This window comes from Tamandua tetradactyla, chromosome 23 (genome assembly GCF_023851605.1).
Source record: "Tamandua tetradactyla isolate mTamTet1 chromosome 23, mTamTet1.pri, whole genome shotgun sequence".
In the NCBI taxonomy this organism is placed as follows: Eukaryota; Metazoa; Chordata; class Mammalia; order Pilosa; family Myrmecophagidae; genus Tamandua; species Tamandua tetradactyla.
Genome location: NC_135349.1, coordinates 38,012,520 through 38,040,198, shown reverse-complemented (window position 1 = coordinate 38,040,198; position 27,679 = coordinate 38,012,520). Strand labels below are relative to the sequence as shown.

At 38.1% G+C, this 27,679-nt stretch overlaps 1 protein-coding gene and 1 long non-coding RNA gene across 2 annotated transcripts; one reads left to right on the top strand and one right to left on the bottom strand.

Annotated features, from left to right (window-relative positions):
* The first annotated feature begins 1,422 nt into the window (after positions 1 to 1,422).
* CEP20 (centrosomal protein 20) lies at positions 1,423 to 21,618 on the top strand. Its single transcript, XM_077141672.1, has 5 exons — positions 1,423 to 1,548; positions 5,639 to 5,836; positions 7,693 to 7,777; positions 17,345 to 17,481; positions 21,409 to 21,618. The coding sequence occupies exons 1-5, from the start codon at positions 1,521 to 1,523 to the stop codon at positions 21,483 to 21,485; spliced, it is 525 nt and encodes a 174-aa protein (XP_076997787.1). The 5' UTR covers positions 1,423 to 1,520; the 3' UTR covers positions 21,486 to 21,618.
* Positions 11,938 to 27,618, bottom strand: LOC143667434 (uncharacterized). Its single transcript, XR_013168039.1, has 4 exons — positions 27,438 to 27,618; positions 17,760 to 17,873; positions 12,998 to 13,033; positions 11,938 to 12,335 (listed from the first exon to the last, which is right to left on the bottom strand). It is a non-coding gene; the product is annotated as an uncharacterized LOC143667434 (long non-coding RNA).
* Positions 27,619 to 27,679: the final 61 nt, after the last annotated feature.

Below are 27,679 nucleotides of genomic sequence, written 5' to 3'. Positions count from 1 at the left end.
TACCTATTAAGTGGATTACTGGATTATATGTTAAGTGTATGTTTTACTAAAGAAGCAACTGCTAATCTGTTTTCCAAAGTGATTATGCCATTTTGTTTTGCCAGCATTTGGTGTTACCAATTCTTTTTATTTTAATCATTCTAAATGCTGTGTATAATTTTGTCTGTGATAAACAGTACTATATTAAATATCCTTATACATATATCCTTCATGTTTAAAAGACATTTTGGTTAAGTGAATGACGCCAAACAAAAAGGTCACATACATTTTGATTCCATTTATGCATACTATCCAGAGTAGGCAAATCCATTCATACAGAAAGTATATTTATGGTTGCCAAGGGCTGGGAGGAGGGGGGATGGGACTTGGGTTTCTTTTGGGGGTTGAAAATGTTCTGGAACTAGATAGTGGTGCTGATTGCACAACATTGTGGATCTACCAAACGCACACTGTAAGACTGGTACAATGGTAAATTTTATGTTCGTGTATTTACCCCCATTAAAAACAATGCTCATTGAGATTCATCAAAAAGATTTCAAAACCTGTTGATGAGTTGAGATCTGCAATTCAAAGAACACTAATGTAGGGTCTAGGTTATATACTCTTATTTACCAAGTCTTTTGGCCATTCTGGCAAACCCCTGGAATCACAAAACTTCACTCTGCCTTTTAGGTATATTATTCTCATGTTCACGTTTCTTCACTTCCTTGGGATGCTGGAGATTATTCTTTCATGAATTATTTCCACAATTAACTCTTAGACTTTTTGTGTGCACTGCCCAGTACTAAATGCCAGTGGAAGCGAACGGGCTCTGAAAAGCAAGAATTCTGAATTCTGGTCGCAGTTCTACCATTTGTTGGTGATCTCACTATCCAAGACTCGCTTCCGCATTCGTAAAAGGGAGCTAACAATAGAAATCAATGAGCTCAAGCATGGAAAGAATTTAGCCCAGTGTCAGGCTCAAAGTAAGTGATTAATACAGTGCTTCTCAGAGTGCTCCCGGACCAGCACCATTGACATTACTTGGCAACTATTAGCGGTGCAAATTCTTGCACCGTCTCCCAAATTTGCTAAATCAGAATCTTCAGGGGTGTGTGGGGTTCAATAATCTGTTTTACCGAGTCCTTCCGGTGGTTCTGATGCATGCTCGAGTTTGACAACCACTGGCTTAATGCGTGGGAATTATTAGCAATTAGTCCTTGAGGCTGCAGAGATGAGCAGTTGGGAGATTACGAAGGCTGATATTAAACACAAAGCTGACAGCTACACCAAACAGGTAAAGATTCCGGACTCTTTCAGTTGGCTCTCCCCCCTCCCTCCCCTCACAGGAGGGCCCTCCCACAGCGCCCGCTGATTGGTGAAGTTTCTCTTGGGCCGTTCCCCACCCACCCAATTATGGAGATTGAGAGGGGCGGGGACCAGGAGGAGTGAGGTCTGTGTGCCTATTGGCTACAGACCCTCGAGCGGGGTGGAGCTGCGCGTGCGCACGGGCGAGGCGCGGCCCCGGCGGCCGTTGGAAAATGGCGACGGTCGCCGAGCTGAAGGCCGGTGAGTCCGGGAGGGGAGGCTTGCTGGGTTGGAAGTATCGGGCCTTCAGCCTGTGAAAAGGATGGGACGGAAGGAGAACGCGCGGAACGCAAGTCTTTTGGCCATTCTAGGGGTCGTTTTGGGGTCAGTGTCCAGCTGGTGTGGCGGCTGCTGTGTAGGGGTCTGTGAGGGAAGTGTTTGCATTGGGGTGATACTGAAGCAGGCTTTGGTGTAGAGAAGGAGTCGCAGGATGTGCAGGTACCCGAGCGGCATGTATTCCTGCACCTTGGGCCGCTGTCCCGTCTCCCCGGACCTGGAATCAAACCTGAGTTTGCCGGATAAAATTCTAAAAAAAAATTGTTTATCTGAAATTCACATTTAACTGCGTGTCCCGTATATTTATCTTCTGAGTCTGGTGACCCTACCAGACCCTGGGCAGGGACTAGGGATGCCCAATGGTGAGAAAAGCCGACGAGGTCCTCAGGGAGCTTATGGTCTAGTGAGGCAACAGACAATAATTGCTGCAAAGGAAATTTGAAAAGGGTGATGGTTTAGATCAGGGGGTCTCCACTCGCTTGACATTTTGGGCCGGGCAATTCTCTGTTGTGGGGCGACAGTCCTGTGCATTACAGAATGTTTAGCAGCATCCTTGGCCTCCATCCACCAGATACCAGTAGCTGTCTCTACATCCCAAGTTGTGACAACCAGAAATGTGTCCAGACTTTGTCAAATGCCCCTGGTGGGGGTGTGGATGGGCAACATCTTCCCCCCCCCGCCCCCGCGTTGAGGACCTCTGGTTTAGAGAGGGTTGCAGCAGGGAATAGCCCAAAGCCTTTGCAGGTGCTGGTTGCTGATATCACCCCGAGCTGCTCCAGTGAAAGATTTTGTCACCGATCAATATCTTGAAAGGTTTACTGAGCTTTTCTGCCTGCTTTAATGAGGGTACCAAAGCAAGCCCTGGGTTTGGGGAGCTAATTTGGAAAAAAGAAAAAAGAAGGTGATGATGATGATGATGAGTACAGTCACAACCATTATTGTGTTAGGTACAATTAGCCATTTGTGAGGTAGGTTCTGCCTTTCCGTTGGGAGAATGGAGGTAGTAAGTTTCTTAGCCCTGCATTCTCCTCTTTGTGTAATAGGAATATTGCTCTGAGGTAGTTACGTGCAAGTCTTTAAGGTGATAACATTCGTACACTGTTATCTTTGAAGCAGATATCCTGACTGGTAATACAATTATAGTTGTCTGTGAGTGAATACTTATATATTTATATGGCAGGCCCCATGCTGCACATGTATTATCTGATTGATTCCTTGTAATAACCCAATGAGTTAGATGGTATACTACATCCACTTCATAGATTGGGAAACTGAAATTGTGAGCGGTGATGAAGTAGCTTGTCCCCGGTCATTTAGCTAGTAAAAGGCAGAGTCTGGAAATCTAGATATTGACGGGCCAGAGTTCTGGTTCTTAACCACTGAGTTATACTGTTGTCCAATGAATAAAACTGGTTCTAGTTTCCAGGAAACTCAGGATCTAAACCAGTAATTTTTTAAGATTTGGGGGGAAGGTTGAACCTTTTGAGAATGTGACTCAGCAACCATTGATGTAAGTCTGTATTTGGGGCACTGCACTGGTGAAAAATGATTTTTTAAAAAAGATATGCCTCTGTCCACAAGAAAAGACTACATGAATCTATGGACTCTCTGCCCCTGGGAGATACACTTCACATATGATACAATTTCAGAGGGTTTAAAGATCCTCTGTGGGATATAAATCAGGTTAATAACCTCTTTCTGAAGAAATTGTGGTAGTATTTTTAGTACCATAATAGAGGTGAAATAAGATGTGTCCTGCACAAATCATAGGGAGCCCTTTATATTTCTTCTGTATTCTTCAGTTCTGAATGTATTTGCATCCAAGAGAAACCCACTTAAAATCGGTTTGCCTGCCAATTATCTAATGTTTTATGGCTTTTATCTTTTCTAAGCACTTTCACATTTTCCAGTTCACTTGGTTCTACCTCTAGAAGGTAGAATATTGTTTTGGAGAAGACAACTAAGTAAGGCATGTGTTAGTGATCCTTCAATGAGGAGGATGAGGCATACTGGGTTTCCTGACTCCAGCTCCATTAATTCTCATTTCTTTGCTGAGATTAAGCTGTGCTATGTGCAATACCAAGTAATTTGGACAGGATCCTTGCCATTTAAGGAAAAAAAATCTCTCCATCTAATTTCCAGAGATGGAATTAGAGAACAGGTTGTTTTGTGATCCTAAGGAGAAGTCTGTACCTTCCTTTTTATGTCTGTTAATAAGTGTAATTGAGTGATAACGATACTTAGAAACCTGCAAAAGCGTTGAGGGATGACTTAAAACATGGGAGAAGAAAGAAAAGGAAAAAGTCTAGTCTACATTATATCACTTTAAGTATAAGATAGAGAATATTTTGTTTTTGTTTATCAAGGCTTGAAAGATCATTTATGCCTATGCCTACATAGATAAGCTCCCAGGGCTCTCCTTATGAATTGTCATTATTGTGGAGTACTTATTTGGTGTTTTTAGCAGAGTACAGTACAGTGGTAAACTACGTTTATTTTGCACTAGTATATTACATTGTATTGTAAAGCTCCTAGGTAACTGTGGTAGTTAGATTCATTTGTCAACTTGGCCAGGTGAAGGCATCTAGTTCTGTTGCTGCGGACATGAGCCAATGGTACATGAACCTCATCTGTTGCTAATTACATCTGTAGTCTGCTGCAATGTATGACGTTTGACTTAATTGGCTGGTTCTTAAATGAGAGAGCACAATGTAGCGCAGCTAAGCAGCTCGGCATTCCTCATCTCATCTCAGCGCAGCTCAGCCCAGGCCTTTGGAGATGCAGAAAGAAGTCACCCCCGGGAAAGCTGTTGGAACCCAGGGCCTGGAGAGGAGGCCAGCAGAGACCATCCTGTGCCTTCCCACAGCTGGATTGTTGAAAGTTAGCTGCCTTTCCTCTGAAGAACTAACAAAATAAATCCCCTTTTATTAAAAGCCAGTCTGTCTCTGGTGTGTTGCATTCCGGCAGCTAGCAAACTAGAACAGTAACATTTGAGTTTTTGCTATGTCCCAGGCACTGTGGGTAAGTTGTATGGATTCTGTGGAGTTAAGTTATTGTGCCATTAGAGACTAATGGGAAACTCAGTTTCTGGCGCACTGCAAGGGATGGAACCAATTCAGCCTCATGTTCTTCGCTATCCTTTTATAGCTGAATGCCATATCACAGCTGCTGATATTTGTAATGATGACCCTAGCTCATCAAGAATATGCTACATTACTTCCAGTATATATATTCCTGATTCCTTAAGATGATGCTGATAAAAGAAACATGACAACTAAAGTTAATGTGGTATTCTGGATGGGATCCTGGAGTAGAAAAAGGACATTAGGGAGGAATTGGGGGGGGGGGGGGAAGGAATTAAAAAAAAAACTCAGTGATATAGTCTCATGTTAGATTTCTAACTAAGCTTAAATAATTCAGAATCCTACTGTTTCAAAGTAACTCATAATTGCCTTTATAAAAAAATAACATTTAAAAATCATCTATTCCCCAAAGCTTCTGGATAGCCAAGGTGTTTATACAAAAGGCACTATATATTCCTTCCTTTTATGGAATGTACTTATTTTCTTTAATCAGTCGTCCTCTTTCTAGACCAGTCAGAGGTTGTTAGTGATGCAGAACTTGTGGGCAGTGAGAAACACTTGAGAATATATGTGAGACTATGGGTCAAGGTCAAGTCCCAGTATGCTAACTGTGATTTTATTCCTTATTTTTTTCTCCTTCACTAGAGAGAGCATATTAGACAGTGATGATGTTATAGGGATAAACTTGAATTTGCTCAGATATATTAAATATATATTAAAACAGTGGATCATTGCAACTTGGAAACTTTTTTTTTAATTACAGACATGGCTGGAGGTAGCTAATGTGATAATTGTTCTCTTTATCTCAGTGTTTAGGTGGAGAGCTGCTCTTAGGCCATTTACCTTTTAAGTATCTTCACAGTACACCTAAGAATAACAAAGGTTTCTTCTGTAATGGAAGCATTAATATGTTAATGGTTTATGTTTAACAGTATTAAAGGACACCCTGGAAAAAAAGGGTGTACTAAGTCATTTAAAAGCAAGGATCCGAGCTGAAGTTTTCAGTGCCCTGGATGATGACAGTGAACCCCGACCACCATTGTCTCATGAAAACCTTCTAATTAATGAATTAATTCGGGAGTATTTGGAGTTCAACAAATATAAGTACACAGCATCTGTCCTCATAGCCGGTAAGTGGGTATTTTTAATCGCTTGGGTCAAAATCTATTTCTCCCTTTCTCCCGATTATCTGAACATGTTTAGCTGGAAGTCTAATTCCGTTACCAAATAGTGGAATATGAGTGACTGGGACATAAAAATTACATAGCCTCCTTCTGTAGATTGAACAGGTTCTCATGAGAATAATGAGCCTTAAAGGAAAACTAGTAACTAAGTGCATACCTGAAAAAAGCATCATAATTCTTGACACTGACAATAAGCCATTGTTGACATTTTGTCCTGTTTGGTTTCCGTCTTTTCTGTGTATATTCTTTAAAAATAAACTCACAGATTAAATGTATAGATTCTTTTAAAAAAAATACAAAACACTGGTGATAAAGCCTCAAAATATTACTACTATGTATCAGTTAGGGATCTTTGATGTATATATATATGGATATATGGATATATATACATATATATATGCATGTATATACATACCAGCACGGTATTTAAGTGGACTAAATGGGTAAACTCCAAACTTACTTTCATGTGAGAGAGAGAAATTGTCTTAGAGGCAGGGGGTAGGTAGTTAAAAGAAATTTACTTTATCTGTTAAATTTATTTCTTTAGAAAAAAGTAGAAAAACAAGTAATATTCTCTTACAGTCTAACAGTTATTAATTTGGATAGTGAGACTGTGGTGCTTATTGTATTATCATTAATATCTTTAAAAACATCTAACTTTTAAAATATTTTCCCTCCAAAAAGGGGAACAAGACTGGAAGTATATACACAATAGTCGAGACAGTGGTTACATCTGGGATGGGGGAAAGGAATGAGATTTGGAGGGATGTCCAAAAGCACAATGTATGTACATTCTTTATTTTCCTTGTTTAAGGTTTCATCTATACTTTTAAGACTATTTCATGCCTTGGAGCTGTGCCTCATCAAAAAAAGAGGATATGAACAGATTTTGGAAGACAGAATGAATTCTTTGTTTGTGAAGCTGGAACTTTCAATTTCAGATTCTTTATTAAGCATACCTCTTAACTGAATCAAGACTAATTATTTTATTGGCTTAAGGATCTTTGATATCAGTATCTCCACATATCTGTTTGTTGTAGATGACTATGCAATACCAGTAACACTTACAAAAAAAAAAAGATTAAGGCATGTTGTTGTTGTTTTTGTCCCCTGAATAGCATTCCGTTGTATGGCTGTACCAGTTCATCTATGCATCCATTGATGTTCATGTAGGTTGTTCATAGTTTTTTTTTTTTTATGAATTAAGCCACCATAACATTGTGTATAAATTTTTATGTGAACATAAGGTTTCATTTCTCTTGGGTAAATAGCTAAGAGTGAGATTTGCTGGCTTGTTTGTTAAGTATATGCTTAACTTTTATAAGAAACTGCTCAACTATTTTCGAAAGTAGTTATACCATTTTGCTTCTTCACTAGCAGAGTTCCTGTTGTCCTGCATTCTTGCAGTACTATTTCTTATTATGTTTAATTTTACTTTTAGAATTACTGCCCCAATTTATTCTCTAAAATAAGTTATTGGTGCTGTCATGTGTTTAATTCACTAGTTTCTTAGAAAACAGACTTCTGATATATAGTATTGTAGTCTAGATATAGGAACAATATTTTCCACATCAAAAATTAAGGGATTTAAAAAATGTGTTGCACTATCATGTTATTCATGTATAAGTATATATACTTTGAGAATCAGAAAATCATATGCAATTGGTTCTGTATTGGTTTGTGCTATTCTTCTAAAATCTAAAAAATGTGTATCCCAGGTAAGCATGGTTCTTATCAGAATCATATTTGCTTTTTTGATTAATTAATAAAGACTCAGTATTTACATGAATTTTTTTTCCCAGAATCTGGTCAACCTGTTGTTCCATTGGATAGACAGTTTCTCATCCACGAGTTAAATGCATTTGAAGAACCAAAGGATAATACGATGTAAGAATTTTTTTAAAAAAATTATTTTTCAGATATTGTTGTATTGGAATCATAATTGCTTTCTATTGGTTTTATTTGAGTTTAATTCAGTAGATATTTATTTAGGTCTGATATGCATCAAGCACTGTATTGAATCCAAGCTATTCAGTGAACAAGACAAAGTTCCTGCGGCTTCAGAGGTCTAAGCATCTCTACTTCTTTCTAAGGGTAACCCCTGTTGGCTTCTTGACTCATCCCTTTTGTTCTTCTGAGCCTAGGCTCTTTCAATTGTTCCCTTCCTCATTTTTAATGCTTCCTCTATACTTCAGTTTATGATTCAGGGGATCAGTTCTCCCCTCTCCTAGGAAAACCATCTATTAACTCCCATCTCCCAGCTGCTTCTTGATCTGCTTTTTACCACCAGACTGTCTGAAAGTTGGCACTCCGTTTTCGATTTGTTATTATGCCATTTTAACAATTTAAATTAATTACTCCTGTAATTTAAATCCTCCTGTCTTCATTCATTTTGCAACTATGCTCTTGTAAATGAGGTGACCACCTCCTAGTAGCTTTTTAGTTATTTTCCTCCTTCAGTTTTTCTTAAAGTTTTCTCAGAGGATCCCTGAATGACAAAAAAAGTTATTTAGGAAGTCTGGGAACACAGCCAAAAGCTGCCTGCCCTGTAATTGATTGATTACAGGGCAAAAACTGTAATCAATCAAAAGTTTAATCAAAAAATTTGATTACTTTCCTAATACATTCTATTTTATATCACTGAGGCATGTGTTGTCCATGAATCCAGCCCTCTAAATTAAAAGGCCACAAATACCATGTTGCCTTTCATGCAACATTGTAACCTTTGACTAGCTGTACATAAAGATGTGTCTCCATCCATTAAAGGTGTGGTTGCTTATTCCAGCCCTAGCAAGTAATTTCTTTGAAGTCTTATGTTTTCTTTTTAAAAAAATTCATTGGATTTTTTTCATTCTTCTTTATGGCATAATTGTGTTTGTTTACCATTAAAGTGTTTTAAATTACCTAACAGTTAAATTTATCTCCCCTACATATCTTTGTGTAAAATCAGTGTTCCAGGATCATATACCATGTTTCAGGTTGTATAGGATTGGGTGAGTGTCCTCAGCCTTCTTTTCCTCTTTACCCCTTCCTTTTGTAAGTACTTTTGAGACTTTAATGATGCCTCCATGCTAAATCTGACAGATCTTCTGTGTTGTGGGCTCATATTTCTGCTGGCATCTTAAACTCAGTGTCCAAAAATCAAATCCATTATTTTTATCTCTTCAACCCTTCTTGTAGGTTCCACAAACTCAGTCTGCCTTAATTTTTGGCTCTTTCTCAGTTTTTCACGCATCAGTTTGCAGCTTCCATTAATTCTGCCTCTGCAATGTCTTCTATCTATTCTTGCTGCCCAAAGCTATTCTGTTCAAGAGCCCTCTGATTAGCTTCCCTTTCCCCCAGATGCTTTCTTTTACAACTTATGTCTCACATTGCCAACAGTTTATTTTCTTAAAGACAGTCATCACTTGTTTAAAAATATGTGACAATTCTCCATTGTGTATACATGAAGTCCAAATTCCTTGGCAGAGTGTTTTTGGCCTCTATCTTCCTACCACTGTTTCTAAATCTCTCTCTCCCACTCTGATGATCCCTCATTGGTACCTGAGGACACCTTGTGCCATTATGTTCTTTGCCTTTGCATTAATTCCTTCTTTGACCTAGAAGCACTAGATCACTACCTTCACCATCTTTTTCCTATTAGAGTATAGCTCATCTTTGTTGGCCCTGTTCAGATGTTATCTCCTTTATAACATTTTTCCTTTTCCCTTCCTCTTCCTTTTCTCTTAAAATTGAAATGAACTTTTTTCCCCTATATTTTTTTAAGATTTGTTTTATCTTTATTGCACATGTGTTTCATTCTTCCTTATAGTTTGCCCTTTCACCAAACAGGAGACTTATAAGAACAAAGACTCTGTGATATTCATTTCTACTTGTTGTAGTATCTAACTATGCTCTTCAGACATATGGATGCCCAATTAATGCTTGTTGAGTTAAATTTCAGTTATCAAGAAAATTTGTCATCTATATAAAAATCAAGGTGATTTTTAGAGAGAAAGAGAAGAAAACATTTCTTAATTCAGTGCCATGATTTTTAAAGTCTTTATGCTGATATTAAATGCTTTCAGAAGTCCTTAGTAGCAAACTAAATTGACTGAAAAGAAATTAGTCTCCATTACATTACATTTTGGAACAAAAATTTGATATGAAAAATTGCAATTTGGAATAATGCTCTGATAGAACATTGTTAGATGACTATACACTTAACTAGTAAAGTAGCTGTTATGACATGGATTTTAATTTAAGTATCTAGAGTCTGTCCAGCTCTGTGCTGGGTAGCTTATGATCTAGCTCTAACAGAAGAAGTTTGTAAGCATAAAATGATGCTTGAATGTAGCAAGCTGACTGCTTGTTTATACATCCTCTGATTAAATATTGACCTGAAATGCCATGAACTCATAAGGGAAGGACAGTAGCTGAAGTAGTTAGGATAACTCATTTGAGTAGAGTGGTTAAAATTTGTTTTAATTATAGTGTAAGTAATAATTGTTCATTGTCAAAAAATGTAGATAGCACAGAATAATACAAATAGAAGAGTGAAAGGATTGTACCCTAGTTCCCTACCCACTGCAGGCTAATCTAACTCCCCAGTGATAACCATTTAACATTTTCTTTTGCATTTATTAAAGCATACTATATATTTAAAGTATATAAACATGTATATTTTTCTTCCATTTTTTAAGGGATTGTCCTCTACATGGTCTGCAACTTGTTTTTCAGGCCAGCAAATACAGATCTCCATTTTTCTTTATCTTTTTACAATTTTAAACGTACAAAAAGTACAGATGACAGAACAGCATTTGTGATCCTAGTGCTCAGATTTGGAATGTTATGTTGTACCTCTGATTTTTTTAATACTTAAAATGCTAGGGTTATCTTTGAAAGCCACCTGTCCTATTCCCATCCCTCCCTAGAATAAACGTGGTTTTCCTTATTGTCTTAAACAACTATAGAGTATTCATTTACCATTATTGATTTATATATTCTCTTACTGATCAACATTTGGGTTGTTTCCAGTGTTTTGCTGTTGTAAGAGACATTGCAGTGCTCGTTGATTCACTTGAAAATATTTGAATGCCTTCTGTATGCCAGGCATGGTTGTGGGTACAGAAATGTTGCGGTGAACATTATTTTCTGTAATGTTGAGAATCAGTTGCTCCAAGAGAGTAATCCATGGAATCTTGTTTTGTGAGAAAAGGGATCTGGGGCTAAATGAGTCTGGGAAGGCCACAGTGTCTGATCTCCTGGAGATTCACTGTGCCCATCAGTATAGCAAGGCTCTGAGAAGTCCTCTAATAAAGAGAGCCTTCTAAATTTATTTGAGTAAGAAATCCTTTTTTTGCCATAATTATTCACATCCTGCAGAGTTCCATGGATGCACTTGATTGAGCACAGTTTTGAATGTTTGAGTGTGAAACACAAAAAATGGGAAACCATGTGGGAGACCCAGGCTCGATTCCCAGACCATGCACCCCCCCCAAAAAAAATGAATAAAAAAGTGGGAAATATTTTAAAAAGATTCTGATGATTTTTGAAATGTATAGAAAAGATACTGAAAACACTGGGAACATAATTTGGAGGAGTCTAAGTGTGACTTAGGATAAGCAGTGAGATAGTTCATTGTTAAATAGTACTCCACAATCACAGTAATATTTTTCAATAAAACTTAAGAATTTTTATGCAAAGGAGGATAAAGTCTATAAATTATAAATAGCTTTATGCTAGGTTAAACATGCCACAAAATGAGTGTGTGCCTGAGGCTTTGTGTTTCTGAATTGCCAATAAGGTATTGTGGGACTGTATTTTTCTTTAAATTATCTCTTTTTTTTTTAAGCTTATTTTTTAAATAAGAAAATTTAATATGTATGAAATTGCAGATCAAATGTGTTGGCTATATATTTTTTAAAAACACTTAAAAATATCTATTGAAATTTTAAAATCTTAAGTAAATTTTTTTGTTTGTTAGTTTAAAAATAAAATGAAAAAATATGAAAATCTTAAATCAGTTAATACTTTGGAAACATTGGTTTAAAGTGAACAAGGAGACCTATTTTGTATTCCTAGTTGATGTTTTTATAAGAGTTGAAGCATTTTGTTAGAAAACCTTACTTTTCTGCTTTCCTCTTGATATGGAAAATCGCTTTGATATGTCACAGTATTAATTTATTTATTGCTGTGTAACAAAGCACCCCAGAATTTGAGGTTTAAAATAACCAATATTATCAGAAACTTGGGAGTGGCTCGGCTGGGTGATTCTGTCTCAGGGTCTCTCATGAGGTTACAGTCAGTATGCCAGTCCAGGCTGCAGGCATCCGAAGGCTTGTTTGGGGCTGAAGGCTTTGCTTCCAACCGGTTCCCTCACACAAAACCTCAGTTCTTCATCACTTGTGCATCTCCATAGGGCTGCTTGAGTGTCCTCACGATACGGAGTTTATTTCCTCCAAATCTAAGAGAGCATAAGAAGGGAGCCACATTGTTACCTATGACCTAGACTCTGAAGTCACATTCTGCCACTTAGGTGTTACTCAGTTCTTTAAGTGAAAGTGAGTTCAGTCCACACTCAAGGAAAGGGCAGTTAGACGCCACCTTTTGAAGGAAATGTCATACTTTAAAAACAGCTAATAAGTAGATAGATATCTCAAAAAATAAATCCATTAAATTATATTTTCAGTTATGATACTGGAAACAAAGGGCAGCATTTGTGGTATACCTCTCTTTGTTGTCAGTGAAGCAGGTGCAAGGGTACTAATATAAGTCTCCAGGCAGGAATGTAAGGGAAAGGACATGTGACTGAGGTTCAAGTATATACTTTATTTACCTACTATCTAAGGGTATCTCTTGCAAATGCTCTGAGATACGGTTTTCTGTTTATAAATTAGGGATGATGATAGGCATCACCATGTGGAGATACAGAGAGGTAAGAGTGCTTTGTAATCTGTAAAGTGGCTTTTAAAATATTAGATATCATCCAACTCCTGTGTAGCTAACATTTGTATACCATTTACTATGTGCCATGCACAGTTCTAAACAGTTCACATTTTTTAACTCAGTTATCCATAAGAACCCTATGCGGGGTGGGCAACGGTGGCTCAGTGGCAGAATTCTCACCTGCTGTGCTGGAGACCTGGGTTCCATTCCCGGAGCCTGCCCATACAAAAACAAAACAAAACAAATCTGTATGAGGTAGGAACTATACTTAATCTCATTAATAGAGGAAGAAACTGAGACAGGTTAAGAAACTTGCCCAAGGTCATATAGCCAGGCAATCTGGCTCTAGGGACAGAAGACCTTACTTCCCTGGGTAAAGATTTATTGATTCAACAGGCATTTATTGAATACCTGCGTATATCAGACAATGTTAAGTGCTGGGAAATATTTTACTGGACTTTGGTGTTTAAAAGCTGAATTCCTGTGGTTTGATTGAAATTGTTTCAGTTTAGATGATGTTTAAGTTTTAACATGTTCTCTCTGGTTTTTAAAACTGTCATTGGAGCTAGTATCAGTGGCTGAGAGAGTTCAAATAGAGTCGAGAGGCTACTCTGGAGGTCACTCTTAGTGGTCAATTGACTTAGAGGTCAATGTTCAGTTAGACATTGCTACCTATCATAACTTGTCAAGCTCCAACCAAAACCATTCCAGCCAATCCTAAAGAACACCTAGGGCAATATATAAGATTCCACAAGGGTTCCATGCACTAGAGTAACTTTCCAGAAACCTACAACCTCCAGAGGGTCCCTGGACCAGATAAGTCCTGAAACCTAGAGGGCCCAGCTTCTCCAGAACATCAGATAGTTCCATCTCCCTACCCCATATTATTGATAGCTCCTTCCAACATGAAAAAGTTAGGATGGCCATAGTCCAAACACCCCTAAAGAGAGGGAAAGAAAGATCAAAGGTGATGGTGGATTATACACCATCTCTTATACAGAGAAAGTAGGATTTAACAAATGAATATGATTGCTGAATCACTAAATTGATATTTCTTTTAGTCTCCAGTATCTTAGTGCAGCTAGAAGTAAAAATCTAAAATTGTGGAGTATAACCCCTACCAAACTCTGGACTCTGTTCTACAACTAATTGTTGTGCTGTGCTTTGAAATTTATTGCTTTTTTGTATATATGTTATTTCTCACAAAAAAGAAAAAGTCTATTGTGATGATAAAAATATATATATTCCTTCTTGCCTTCTGTATTCTGGAGCAGCTAGAAGGAAAAATCTGAGAAGATGATATGGTTGCCCATGATAAACTCTGGGATCTGTCCTGTACTTGCTGAAGAGTGCTTTTAAAACTATTGCTTTTTTCTTTCTTTGCTTTGTATATATGTTATATTATACAATAATAAAAGTTAAAAAAAAATAACTGTCATTGGGGCTAAATAGTATTCTTAAATTTAAAAGAGCATAAACAGTTTGCAATTTGAATTATAATCATGTAACTTTTTTTTTTTTTAGAGAAGTTGTGGATTTACAGAAAAATCATGCATAAAATACTGGTTCCCATATACCACCCTATTATTAATACCTTGCATTGGTGTGGTACATATTTGTTAATTAAGTAATTTTTTAAACATTTTTTTATTGTGAGATATATAGACAAAAGATCAATAAATTTCAAAGCACACTGCAACAATTATTGATATGGGTTACAATTCCACAATTTTAGGTTTTTCCTTCTAGCTTCTCCAAGACACTGGAATCTAAAAGAAACATCAGTATAATGATTCAGCAGCCATACTCATTTGTTAAATCCTATCTTTTCTTTTATAACTCCGCTTTCTCCTTTGATCCTTCTCCTAATCTTTATGGGTATTTGAACTCCCTTAACCGCTGATGCCTTATTTTGTTACAGTTCTCTTCCCTTTTCCCTCAGTCAGGAAGGTATTGTCAATCCCATGGTGCCAGGGCCAGGCTCATCCCTGGGATTCATATCCCACTTTGCCAGGGAGACTGTCACCCTGGATGTCATGTCCCACTTGTGTGTGTGTTGAATGATTTTACTTGCATATGTGGGCTTAGAGAGAGAGAGAGAGAGAGAAGCCACATCTGAGCAACTAAAGAGGTCCTCTGGAAGTGCCTCTTAGGCATAACTATTGTATATGCACCAGTACATAAATAAGAGCAAGAGCAAGCCTCGAGACCAAGGGTTTGGCTATTGATTGGGGAGTTAATAATGTTTGGGACAGTATCAGGGATTTCTCTGGAGGTAAATCTTGATCCATATTTTTTCTCCCGTCTCTCAAGAGACTTTGCCAGTACTTTTTAGTTTTCTACTCAACATGCTCTGGGATGTATCTGGGCATTACATTAAGCTATTCAGAATTACAAGCCCTCATGTCCATTCTGGGTTCCATGTGTTTGGGTTATTTAAATGATCTATGCATACATGTTGATTTAGATTATGTACTATAGAAAATTTAGGTTTTGGGCAAAATAAACCTCTCTTTCTTTGGTCTTATACAGTAGGTGAAGTTCTAAAATATAGACAATGTCCTCCTTACCCCTGTATTCTGATTTACCTTAGTCCCGAGTCAGTCAGTTTCATTCTTATCTCTAATTGAAGGCTGATCTCTGTTTGGTTTCTTTAACAGTTGTTCTATGTGGCATTGTGATTTTGAGACCTGCAGAACTCCTCTGAGTCTTAGGTGTAACACAGGTATCCAAATTCCAGGGAAATACCAGGTTATACATATATAGCACTGCATCTCAAAATCTAGAAATAACAATTATAGCTCTGGACTAAATCTGACTGCTATAAAAGCTTACAATCTAGGCCTCTATTTTCTTATAAGTATTTTCTAAAAGAGACCATACAATGTTTGTTCTTTTGTTTCTGGTTTATTTTGCATCACATAACGTCCCCCAGGTTCATTCACCTTGTTGCATGCTTCACAACTTCATTCTTTTCTGAAGCAGCACAATATTTTATCATATGTATACGCCACAGTTTGCCATTCTGCTTCTCAGTCAATGAAACCTATCCATTGGGCATCATGTATCATGTCCAAAGTCAATAATCCATGTCTCACATTAATCATGTCACTTTTTTTGTTGTTGTTGCATGGGCAGGCACTGGGAATCGAACCTGGGTCTCTGGCATGGCAGGCGAGACCTCTGCCTGCTGAGTCACTGTGGCCCGTCCTAGTCATGTAACTTTTTTTTTTTAAGACTAGTCAATTGAAGCAGTGGGAGTGGAGAATGAACAAAGTAATCTGTAACTGACTGTAATCAATTAGTTGTAACTTCCACTGTACTCAGACCAGCCTGGTCATGTAACTTTTTAAAGTCTAGTGAATTACATGGCCATTTTGGTATCAGATCTACCTTTTAAAGAATAAATTTCACCATAATTACATGGAATTTTGAATAGGGAGTGAGATCTTGTTGGTTTGTACAGGCTAGTATGATGTCCTGCTAATATCCTAGAGTAATCTGGGCAGAAAATAAATAAGTATTAGCAAAGTCCCCTACAGGGACTGGGGAAAAATGTGGAAATATTAAACTTCTCCCACCTGGAGAATTCCTGATATTCTCACAGGCATTGGGGACTACCAATTTAATAGACCAAGCCCTGGATCTTGGGGCTTGCCCTTAAGAAACTTATTCCTGTGTAGGAGAAGCTAAGCCTACTTGTAATTATGTCTGTGAACCATCCTCAAAAAACCTCTGTTGTTGCTATGATGTGGCTCTCTCTCTGAGCCAATTCTGCAGATAAACTCTGCCCTCCCCCCTACATGGGCCATGACTCCGGGGATGAGCCTGGCCTGGCCATCTTGGGATTGATGAGAAAGAATTCTTGGCCAAAAGCGGGAAGAAAAATGAAACAAAATAAAGTTTCAGTGGCTGAGAGATTTCAAATAGAGTTGAGAGGTCATTCTGGAGGTTATTTTTATGCATTACATAGATATCCCTTTTTAGTTTTTAGTGTATTAGAATAGCTAGAAGGAAATACTTGAAACTGTTGAATTGTAATCCAGTAGCCTTGATTCTTGAAGGTGATTGAGTAACTATATAGCTTTTATAGTATGATCATGTGATTGTAAAAACCTTATGACTGACACTCCCTTTATAGGGTATGATCAGATGAGTAAGAAAATAAAGACAAAAATAAATGAATGATGGGGGGATAAGGGGTATGGGATGTTTTAAGCGTTCTTTTTAGTTTTTATTTTCATTTTTTTGGAGTAATGAAAATGTTCAAAAATTGTGGTGATGAATGCACAACTATATGATGGTACTGATTGTATTCTTTGGATGATTATATGGTATCTGAATATCTCAATAACATTGCATTAAAAAAAAGAAAATCTACGAAGATCTGTTTAGATATAGATTCATGTTCATGAGCTAGGGAGATATACCAAACGATGATTAAAAGATTGGTGTTAAAAAAAAAATGTTATAAGTTTTTCCTATCTATGCAAATTTCATCAATTTTTTATTTTCTTCCTACTATAGACCTCTTTTATATGGAATTTTAGCTCATTTCTTACATGGAAATAAGGATGGCATCCAAAATGCATTTCTGAAAGGATCTTCACTTCAACATCTAAGCCCAAATTCTGGCAGACAGCCTTGTAGAAGAAAACAAATGGGTATGAGTTTTCCGAGGTTTCTCATTTAGCTGTCATGGGGTATATATTCTTCCTATGTATTTTTATCTTTGGAATAGTTTTTCTTGAACTTTTGAGTCATAATTTAATTCTGTTCATGTCTGTTATAGTTAACTTGGGTTACCCTCCATAAAACAAAATCTTTTTGGAAAGACTCTTGTAGGAGAGGGAGTGGTGGGAGGGCATGGTGTAGAGGAGACTGACCGGGCAAAATTCTTAATTTTTATACAGAAGTATTGAAAAACCTGATTTTCACCTACATTTGTAGTCTTTGTAGCAGCTTAGGTCCTCAGCATACTGCATCTGTAGCTTTTTAGCAAGTCATCTTTTTTTTTTTCTCTGCAGCAAATCATCTTTTTTCTTCTGCCTCCAGACTGAAAAATAAAGGAAGGCAAGATTACTGAATACAGAATCACTTCACATTTTCAAAATGTCCTTTGCATTTTCAAAATACCTTTTTTTAAAGAGTGATAGTTATCTACAGATAACAAGTTCTTAGGAGAATAGCCCACATATCTTCCATAGGGTTCACTCTTTAAATGAGCATTCAATTGATCAGATCAGCAATAGAACCACGATTTGGTGATCTGAATATAATGGTTTACAGCTAATGTTTCCAAGTATGGTAGTGAGTCGAGCTCTTTTTCAAGAAGGACAGTCATAGATAGTGCTCAGGGAGCTAATTATCAGAGCAAATGTAAATCTCAAATTTTGAAATCAGCTTTTAGGAAATATCTGAAATATGAGCTGCTGTTTGTAGTTTTCTTAAACTGCCAGTATCAGCATTGATCATGTTACATATTTGCTGTGTCTCTTAAGATCTGACAGCAAAATATTTGTGAATGAAGAGGACCTCTTTTGGGTTTATTTATGATTTCACTAGGAATTATTTTCCCGTGTATCTTAGAATTCTGAGCTGGTTGGAACATTGGAGAAGAGGTCATTCCTACCCCTTTATTTTACAATTAGGAAAACCAAATCTAAAAAGTTAAGTGACTCATCTAAGGCTGTACCTGATACTTATCAGTGGAATTAGTATACTTTTCCATTTAAAGATTATGGTGAAGTTTTTCTAGTTTCCTATTCAGGGAATTATAAAGAACTGTCATTAGTGCCTACTATTTGGCAAGTACTTAAAAAACAAAACAAAATTCTATGTAAGTACATGAGCGAATCCCTAAAAATTTCAAATAATATAAAGTCCCCTTTAACCTCTTTCTTTTTTGCCTCTCCCCTACTCCCAAGTTCTCCTCCCTTCCACAGAAGTAACCCTTGTTAACAATTTGGTTGGTATACTTGAAGACACATTTCTGTGAATTTACATAGGATATGTGCTGTTATGTATGTATTATACTGCAATTTGCTTTTTTTGCTTAATGTGTCCTGTAACTTTTCCTATGTAATATGTGTAGATATTCTACATCATTCTTAAGTGTTTGTAGCATTCCATAGTGTGGCCTTACCTGATATACTTTAACATGTTTTTTAATTTTTTGCTTTGAAAATGTTGCAAAGTAATATTGCTTCTTTACACACTTACCATTTATTCACATGGTTTCTCTATTCATTTGTCACTAGTGAATATTTATATATTAACGCTTTTTAACACATCAACCCAAATTATCAATTAAGTCCTGTGAAGAAAAATAACCTCTTGAGAAATAACCTTTCTCGTTTGTAAACTTTCAATAATCTCTTTAGTATTTGCGGCTAATGACTGTTAATAGAATTAAGGCAACAGAAATGTTTCTCTCTCTTTTTCTTTTTTAAAGAGAAGAATGTTTACAGAAAAATCATGCATAAAATACAGAGTTCCTGTATGCCACCACCCTATTATTAACACCTTGCATTAGTGTGCTACATTTGTTACAATTCATGAAAGAACGTTTTTATAGTTGTACTATTAACTATAGGCCATCATTTAAAATAGCACTCACTGTGTTGTACAATCCTGTGTTTGTTTTCTCTTACACCAGAGAGAGAAAGAGGACTTTAGTTCTTTTGGGTTCTTTAAATATAAAATGTCAGAGAAGTCGAGTTCTGAAATTCATTAAAGCTTTGTAGAAAGCTTTGTAGAAAGCTTTAATGGAATTTCAGAATTCTAAGAAAGCTCCGTGGTAAGGCCCAGCGATAAGGCTGAACTAATGAGGGAAGACCAGTGATTTTGCAAACTATTTTTCTTAATCATCAAAAATTTTCTTGGCACAACAGTAACCTCTTCGTGCAATGAATTGAGAAAAGGTGTCTTCCAAAAATGGCATCACATTCCAGTAGCACACTTAAGTGTTCCATTTAAGTTTCTTAGCTCTAGCTTACTGTTTGAAGTCCATATAACTCTTATTTCACAGCTTTGGAAAGGTTATGAAAATATCAAAATAATTATTTTTCAGATTATAATACCTTATCTCCACACAGGCTCATACAACTGAAATTTAAAACACTAAAAATTTCTCTTTTATTAGAAGTCCAATGAATGCCAAGATGAAGGCAATCCTCTCATCAAAGTTTTCAAAGTGCTGAAAAAGAAGAGGGCTCATATAGGCATGCTCACCTTTGAAATGATAACCAACTTTTTAGTGCTGCTGAGAATAATGAATTATAAATATTGGAGGCAAAATAGTTTTTGCTATAAATGAGAGAGCAGATTTTTTATAATAGAGAAAATCATCAGCTCAACCTTATTGCACATTTATCAAGTACATAAGTAATGTATTTTTTTTTTTTTTAACACTTTTCTAGAAAACTTAAAATTTTTGTGTTCTAAGGAAATTGTTAATTTTGGTCTCTTCAACAAAATTGCCTAAAATTGAGGGAGATAGATCTTTATCTGTTATCCAGACCTATAAAGAAGTACTAGCACTTAGGATAATCAGCTGCGAGGACAAGTAAAACTGTGTATATAAACAAATTGTCTTTTTGCATGTATGTGGCAACATACATAACAAAAAATTCCCATTTTAACCATTTTTAGGTGTATATACTAGTGGTATTAATACATTCAGTTTTGTTTTACCATCACCACAAATTGTCTTTTAGAATTAGAAAATTCAGTATATTTTTGTGCTAAAATTGCATTTTTCTAGCAACTTGCCTACATTTGTATTCTTTTTCTCTTATTGAAATTGTCATAAAAACTTTTTTTTTCATAAAATATGCTTGGAAAACTGAGGGATTCATATTTTTTCAGGAACCTAGTTTGTCTATTCCATTTGCATTGCATTTGGACATTATGTCCCGTAAGGTTCTTTTAATCTGCAAAACTTTTACCCTCCACCTCTTTTTCCTATGACAAAAGAAAGTGAGTGGAGGTGGCCAGAGACCCTGCCTTTCCTCTTGCTGGAGCGTAGTGGGTGGTCACAGGCTCTGGGCTCCTCTGAACTCTTGGAGCTTTACTGTGTTTGTTTTGGGCTTAAGAACATTTTCTACAATTTCTTAGATAGTTCTTAAGATTTGGGTAGGAAGATGTGGACTGTACCAGTTTTTTCTTTGTCACAAGAGGGTGCTGCTGAGAGGTTTTTTTTTTTTTTTTTTTTTTTCAATTTAAGAGGTTTGGCATCCATCACGTTGCTGACTGAACAGCCTGTCCTTTCTTGGGGATTTCTTTCCTTACATATGATATGAGAAGTTTTCAATGCATGGGCTTACTTCTAATGGGGTGTTCTATTCACTTGAAAAAGAAAGTCAAGAAACATTTTAGAATAATTGGAATGAGTCTTTAGTATTCAGCATTTCTGATTTCTTCAATAATGTTTTTTAAAAGGTCATTTTTTCATTGTCCTAAACTGTTTAAAAAACCCACACAATATTAAATATATACCATCCTAAAATATATGTATCCTAAAATATATTTTGCATATTTGCTTTTACTGACTCAGGATAAGTATTAACATTTGTTTTTGTTCATTTCAGATGATCACCTAGGAAAGGGGAAGGGAAAAAATGCTGATATTGAAGATTTTCATGTTTCTCAAGCAGTGAAGAGATGACGCTTCCATTTGGGACACCTTTTATCTTAAAATTATAGAATTAAATAACTTATTTATTGTCCCAGTGTTACCAAAATGCAAAATTAAGCCTCTCATGTTTTTCTGCAGTTGTAAATAAAATCTAATTCTGTAATCTAGCTTATTGGATTTGACTTGAAAGAAAATGGTTTTTTTTTAAGGATCCTTAAATTAAAGATCCTTAAATTTGTGAGAAATGGAAGGTTTTTTAGTACTCTGTACATTCCTCTTTAAAAAAAATACATGTCTGTAAAACCATATGCTCTTTGACATGGCACATTAATTAAATTTCTTTCAGCTGGAGTAACATGAATTTGTGGGAAAATTCATTCATGTTTTAAAAAAACATTTAAGGGACCATTAAAACCAGAAAAAAAACCCACAGTAATTTTGATAAAGTTTGAGTTTTTAACTAGCTTTTTTTCAGATAATCATTTATAATGAGGTTTAATTATCTGCATTACTATTTAAAGTTGAACTTTTAAACTGGGTAACAATGTACGTTTTCTTTCCTTAGACCATTTGGCTTCTACTGGAAGATTTAATTAAAAGGTAGAGGGAAAAATAATTCTTTTAATTTTGCTGTAAGACAAAGAATTTATTTTATTTTATAAAGAATGTGAAATAAGCATGAAGAGACAGGCTTTGGGAGAAATACCAGAAAGTACCTTTTAAAAGATGGCATTGTTCAACATCCACATGGCCTTCAGTTGTGCAATTACAAGGCGAACTGTGAGAAGGCCAGCCCCTGCTTATTTGGACTCTGAAAGTCTTATTAGATGTCAGTTTTTATTCTTAGAATAGAAAAATGGGACACGCTCTTACAGTGCTATCACTTTATTTATTAAAGAAGTTTTTATAGTGTACTACGGATTCACATCCCTGAAAACATCTGATTATAATAGTAAACATCACCTGACTAGCAGAAGTCATATGGCATATTCAAAATAAAACTTTCCTGGGTACCTGTACACTAACAATGTTTAGCTTAAAAGTTTTCCACAGGAAAAGCAATAAGGGCTGTAATTGGTGAAAAGGACATTTGGTTAAGATATTGATTCTGTGTAGTCTTTGATAATTATTAAAATTTTTCTTTTATATTTGGTGGTGTCAGTCAGTGTTCATTCTTTACAGATTGAGCAAGAATATTTCTCGAAATGCAGAAAATTATTAAAGAAATTGCCTTACACCATGCAAGTCAGAATTTTGAGGGGCCTTGTTGGTGGGCTAAGAATAAGATCCATTTCCATTTCTAGATGAAATCTATCTGACTACAATTATGAATTCCATCGCATTGTATGTGGGATCATAAACATCTGTATTCTTCCCAGAGGACTTAGTAAACACCCAAGGGTGTTGGCAGTGGACACTTAAGTCGACCTCAGGAATTGCTATCATGCAGGACTAGATTAAGAAAAAAGACTGGAGTTTACAATTTTGGATACAGATATAAAAATCTAGATGCTAACAAAATTGTCATATGTAGTCCATAATGCTTTTATATTCATTACTCTGTAACTTGTACCCAGGCAACTTTTATATTTTTAATATTATTAAATAAAAAAACATTAAGCAAAACTTTTGTGCAAAGGGTATTTGTTTTACTATTCTATCATCAAGTGATGCACTCCAGACCTGAAGAATGATTGGCTCCTCATGGAAAAGAGGAAAAGACAGGCCTTCTTTAGGCTCCCTAGCAGTCTAGTGGTTGGAGGGTGTGGAGTGAGAATTGAGGGAGGGGAACTTCTGCTGATCCACATGCACTTGGCCTAAGCCATGACGCCCTGGAACAGTTATTCCTGATAGGGTGGTGGCAGGGCAGGGAACTGGTGGTGTCAGTCTTCAGGGGAATAGTATTTATAACCTGTGAGGCCATATGCGGTTTGAAAAAGCATATTTAAAACTACGTTTTTTTATTTGGAAAAGAGAAAAATACCCATCTTCAAAATACCATGAGGGATTTGTGTTCTTTAAAAGTTGAGAAAATCTGTTCTAGAAATTTCTATCTCAGGATTTATGAAGAGTATTGATTAATTCATAATCCAGTAGTTTGAGTGCATAGGTTGCAACATTTAAAAAAACTCGGGAAGAAAAGACAAATGCGTAAAAACTAGTCTCATAAAATCATTCTTAGTACATTGTTGGTAGTTTTCATGGGTTGGAAGAAGTTCTCTTTTAGAAATTCTGTAGACATTTTAGGAGCAAGCTTGGCTTCATATAAAAATAGGATGGGAATTGGAATTGAAGAGGGATTTGGAAAAAGTGGAAATTAGGAACTTGGGCAATCTAAAAACTCAAACAGGAGTAAGGTGGCTTTTGAAGATGATAAATTTAAGCTTAGCATGTATGTTTGCATAGAATAAATTGTAGCTTTATAATTATGTGCAAGAAAAATTTGTGTATGACTCACATGCCTTGTATGATTATATAAAAGTTGATGTATTCTTTTAACCTAAAGCCAAGTGTACATGAAGGATTAATGTCAGTGGAATTATGCCTTTAAAGGCATTTAGGACAATCCCTCCCAGCCACTTGCTTGTTACACAGTGATCATTTGATTTTTGTAACAACCATTCTGCCAGAATTGTATAGTCATTATTATTATATTTTTAATGAAAGTGAGTTAAAACTATTCTTGTTGAGAATGCTAGGACCCTTTCTCACAGAGGTAGAAAATCTGGAGTTGCCATGACAGCAGGGTTGGACATTGGTGCTGAAGGAAAGAGGTGCATGCTACCATGCGATGCAGTCTTGTACCTGGAGAAGCATGGGGGCCATGGTGGTTGAAAGAAAAGCAGTTTTGTGTAAACGAGTTGGAGCTGAGCCATGCACGTGGAGGCGGAGTGCTGTGCAGATCTTAGACTGGGTGGACTTGAGTGCAGATAAACACTGTTAAATAGTTAAATCTTGAAGCACACACGAGTAAAACATGCTCAGACCCAATCACTGACATTACTAAAACAAAGGGTGTCACATTTTGGGGTTTTTTAAAGCTGGTAGTGAATATTAAGATACTTGATTTAAAAAACACAGAAATTTCCCATCTGCCCTCTTGCTTCATGAATTCATGGAAATCCCCACTACATGGTACCTCATGGAAAAGAGGAAAAGACATGCCAAGGAAAATTATTTGACAGTTTTCAAAGTAACATTTTTTAAAAATTAACTTTTTTCACCCTCAATCTTAGAATAATGAGGATTTCAAGCTATGAGAATTAAAATAGAGATATTTAATTAACATAATAATGTACTTTTGAAGGCTCAAAAGTCTGAACTATACGCATTGGACATATATTTATGAAATGACTTTTAGCTGCAATACTGTCTCTGGGTACTTCTAGAAGTGAGCCTTCTAGAAAGTTTTGGAGTGCTTTATATAAGGCCTTCACATGAATGATCACATTTAATGACCCAGCAAGGTAATTGAGGCAAAAATTCTAACCATCTCTGCTTTTCCTTGAGGACATTGAAGTTCACAGAGGTTCACCGACAATCCTGAAAGTGGCTGGCTGGTGCTTAGCAGATCTGGCTTTAAAATCCTCAAGACTCCTCATCCGCTTGCTGTGGACTCAGTAGCAGACATCTGGGGTTGCAATTCCTGCTTCATCACTATCTGCGCCAGGCTATTTAACCTCTCTAAACCTGGTTTCTCAACATTGAAATGGGGGGGAAAAAGTTTAAAGTACCTACTTCACAGGGATGTTAAAGGGATTACAGTAAAATTCACTGTCACAAAATCTCCATTTATTAATTGCAATTATTTTTCTCCTGTAAAAGAACCATATGCAACCTGTTTGGAAGTAATGTTGATGCCTCCAGGCAAAATGCTGCTACTTAGTTTGCAGTCAGCAAGTTAGATCCTAAGAGCCTGCTCTGGATTATCTCTGCAATATGGAAAGCTGATGATAGACTTCGGTGTTTCCCCCTTCTATTATTTATCTGCTGCACATCATTTCTGTACTAACACAGGGCACTTTCCACTCCTTTTACAGTGTAGACTTTCAGAGGCACAAGGGAAAGAAGCTCATTCATCATTGCCAAAGAGCTTTACCCGACCAACTGAATACTGGCTGTTCTCACTTCTCTAAGTCAGGCCTACAGGGGCACAGGAGGCCGGGCTTGGGTTTTCAGGGGCAAACACCAGGTTAGCTTGATGTTGGAGGGAGGCAGAGTTCTGGAGAGAGAACAGAGAACCTGCAGACCAACACTGGGCAAGACAGGTTCCTCCTTAACATTATGTCCCCAAGGGCCCATCCAATTCTACTTGGTTTCATGTTTGTTGAGAATAACAGCAGCTAACACGAAGCAGTGTAATATGTTCATTTTACGTGGGTCATCTCAAGGATTACTTACAAAAAGCCAGGAAGCGGCTGATGTTCTTCCCATTCTCTAGATGGGATAACTGAGGCACTGAGAGGTTGGTTAAGTTACTTGCCCATGATCAAACAACTAGAAAGTGGCCCTGTCAAGTTTAGTCTCCAGTACCTGATCTTAAAAACCCTGTCCTTAGCCTCCAGGCCAACTTGGGTGGTGTTTCCCTTCCCTCCCTCCACCCTGGAAGGAGTCCCAGCACCAATCCTTGACTATTCCAGTGAGAGCTAGGGCAAGGTGCACTCCTCTGGGGCCTCAGTTTTCTCGTCTGCAAAATGGGAGTATTAATAATGACACCCTCCTCCTTCCCACTTGGTTGCGAGGACAGGTGTTGAATGAGACAGGGCATGTGCTAAGCACAGAGCCTGGTTAGGGCTCCCCAACTCCTTTAGCCCCATCCCCAAATCCTCTGGCTCGAAACAGCTGGGACCCGCGTGGGTCTGAAGAGCTGCGTCCCCAAGCAGAGGGGTCCCCTTCCCACCTGGTAGGGGGCTGCGGCAGGTGGTCGGGTGAAGGGCCCCCTCCTCCGTGCCCGGCCGCGCCGGGAGGCCGCTCGACACCATATTTAGTCAGGGGGAGCGGGCAGCCCCGGGCTGGTATGCGGCGCTGGGAATTCCTGCAGGAAGGAGCCCACGCCTGCCCTTTTTGGGATGCCTCCCGCCCAGCGCCCCCCGCCCCGCACCCCCCGCCGCGCCCGAGGAGGGAGCACGGGCTGGGCACGGGGACCTCGGGCCGGGGCCGGGAGAGGAGCGGGGCGCCCGGGCTGCCTGCGAGTACCCAGCCTGGCGCGGGGCCAGCCACCGCCTCGACTACCTTTTATGGCCTGTGTGTGCGTGCGTGTGACAAGAGAGGGGAGAGAGTCGAAGGAGAAGACGGAGAGCCAGAGAAGAGAGAGAGATGGATCTTGAGCCAGGGAGGCAGAGCGAGACACAGTGACCAGAGACAAAGAGGGAGACATCGGGGCGAGACCCAGAGTGAGAGACAGAAACAAATTGATGAACAGAGAGACAGAGAGGTACAGACAGACCTAGAGGCAGACAGTAAAAAGACAGATACAATACGGGAGAGACAGTGTCAGACACACAGGAGAGAAAGAGACAAAGACAGACAGACCACAAGGGGGAAACGGGATGGCACTAAGAGAGAGAGTGGGGAGGGAAATTTTAGGGCGCCTCTCCATCTGCAAGGGCTTCTTGGGAGGGGAAGAGAGCAATTGAAGGGACACTCTCAAGCACCTGGCGCTCACTCACATTCTTTTTGGATCCTGACATGCACTTTGTAAATTACACAATTATCACACACACTCCTCCCTCCCTCCTCCCGCCCCTGCATTTTGCAGCTGGGGACACTGAGGTGAAGCCCAATAAGGGAAGTGATTTGTCCAAGACCACGCAGCTGAGTGGCATACCCTGGCGAAGTCAACAGCAGCGGATCTTGTTTCATTTTGGTTGGGGGTGGGGACGGCGAGTTGGGAAAAGAAAAACTTTCCCTTCTCAGTCAGTTCCCAGCAGTGGGGGCTCCTGCCTAGCGCTTTGCAAAGTTCAAAAAATCCCCTCTCCCTACCTTCCACGCAGCACGGCCGGCCCCCTTTCCAGACATAGGGAGACAAGTAAAACGGGGAGGGAAGGAGCGGCCAAGTCAGACCCACCGCTGTCCCCCCGCGTGGCCCGGGCGGCTGGAACCGACTCAGGGAGGACAGGGAAGAAATCCTCAAGCGTCCCCTCTGGACGCTGCCCACCTGACATTTCTCCCTAGGGACCCAGAGACTTGGTGACTCCACCAGGCCCGCGCGCGCCTGGCCGTGG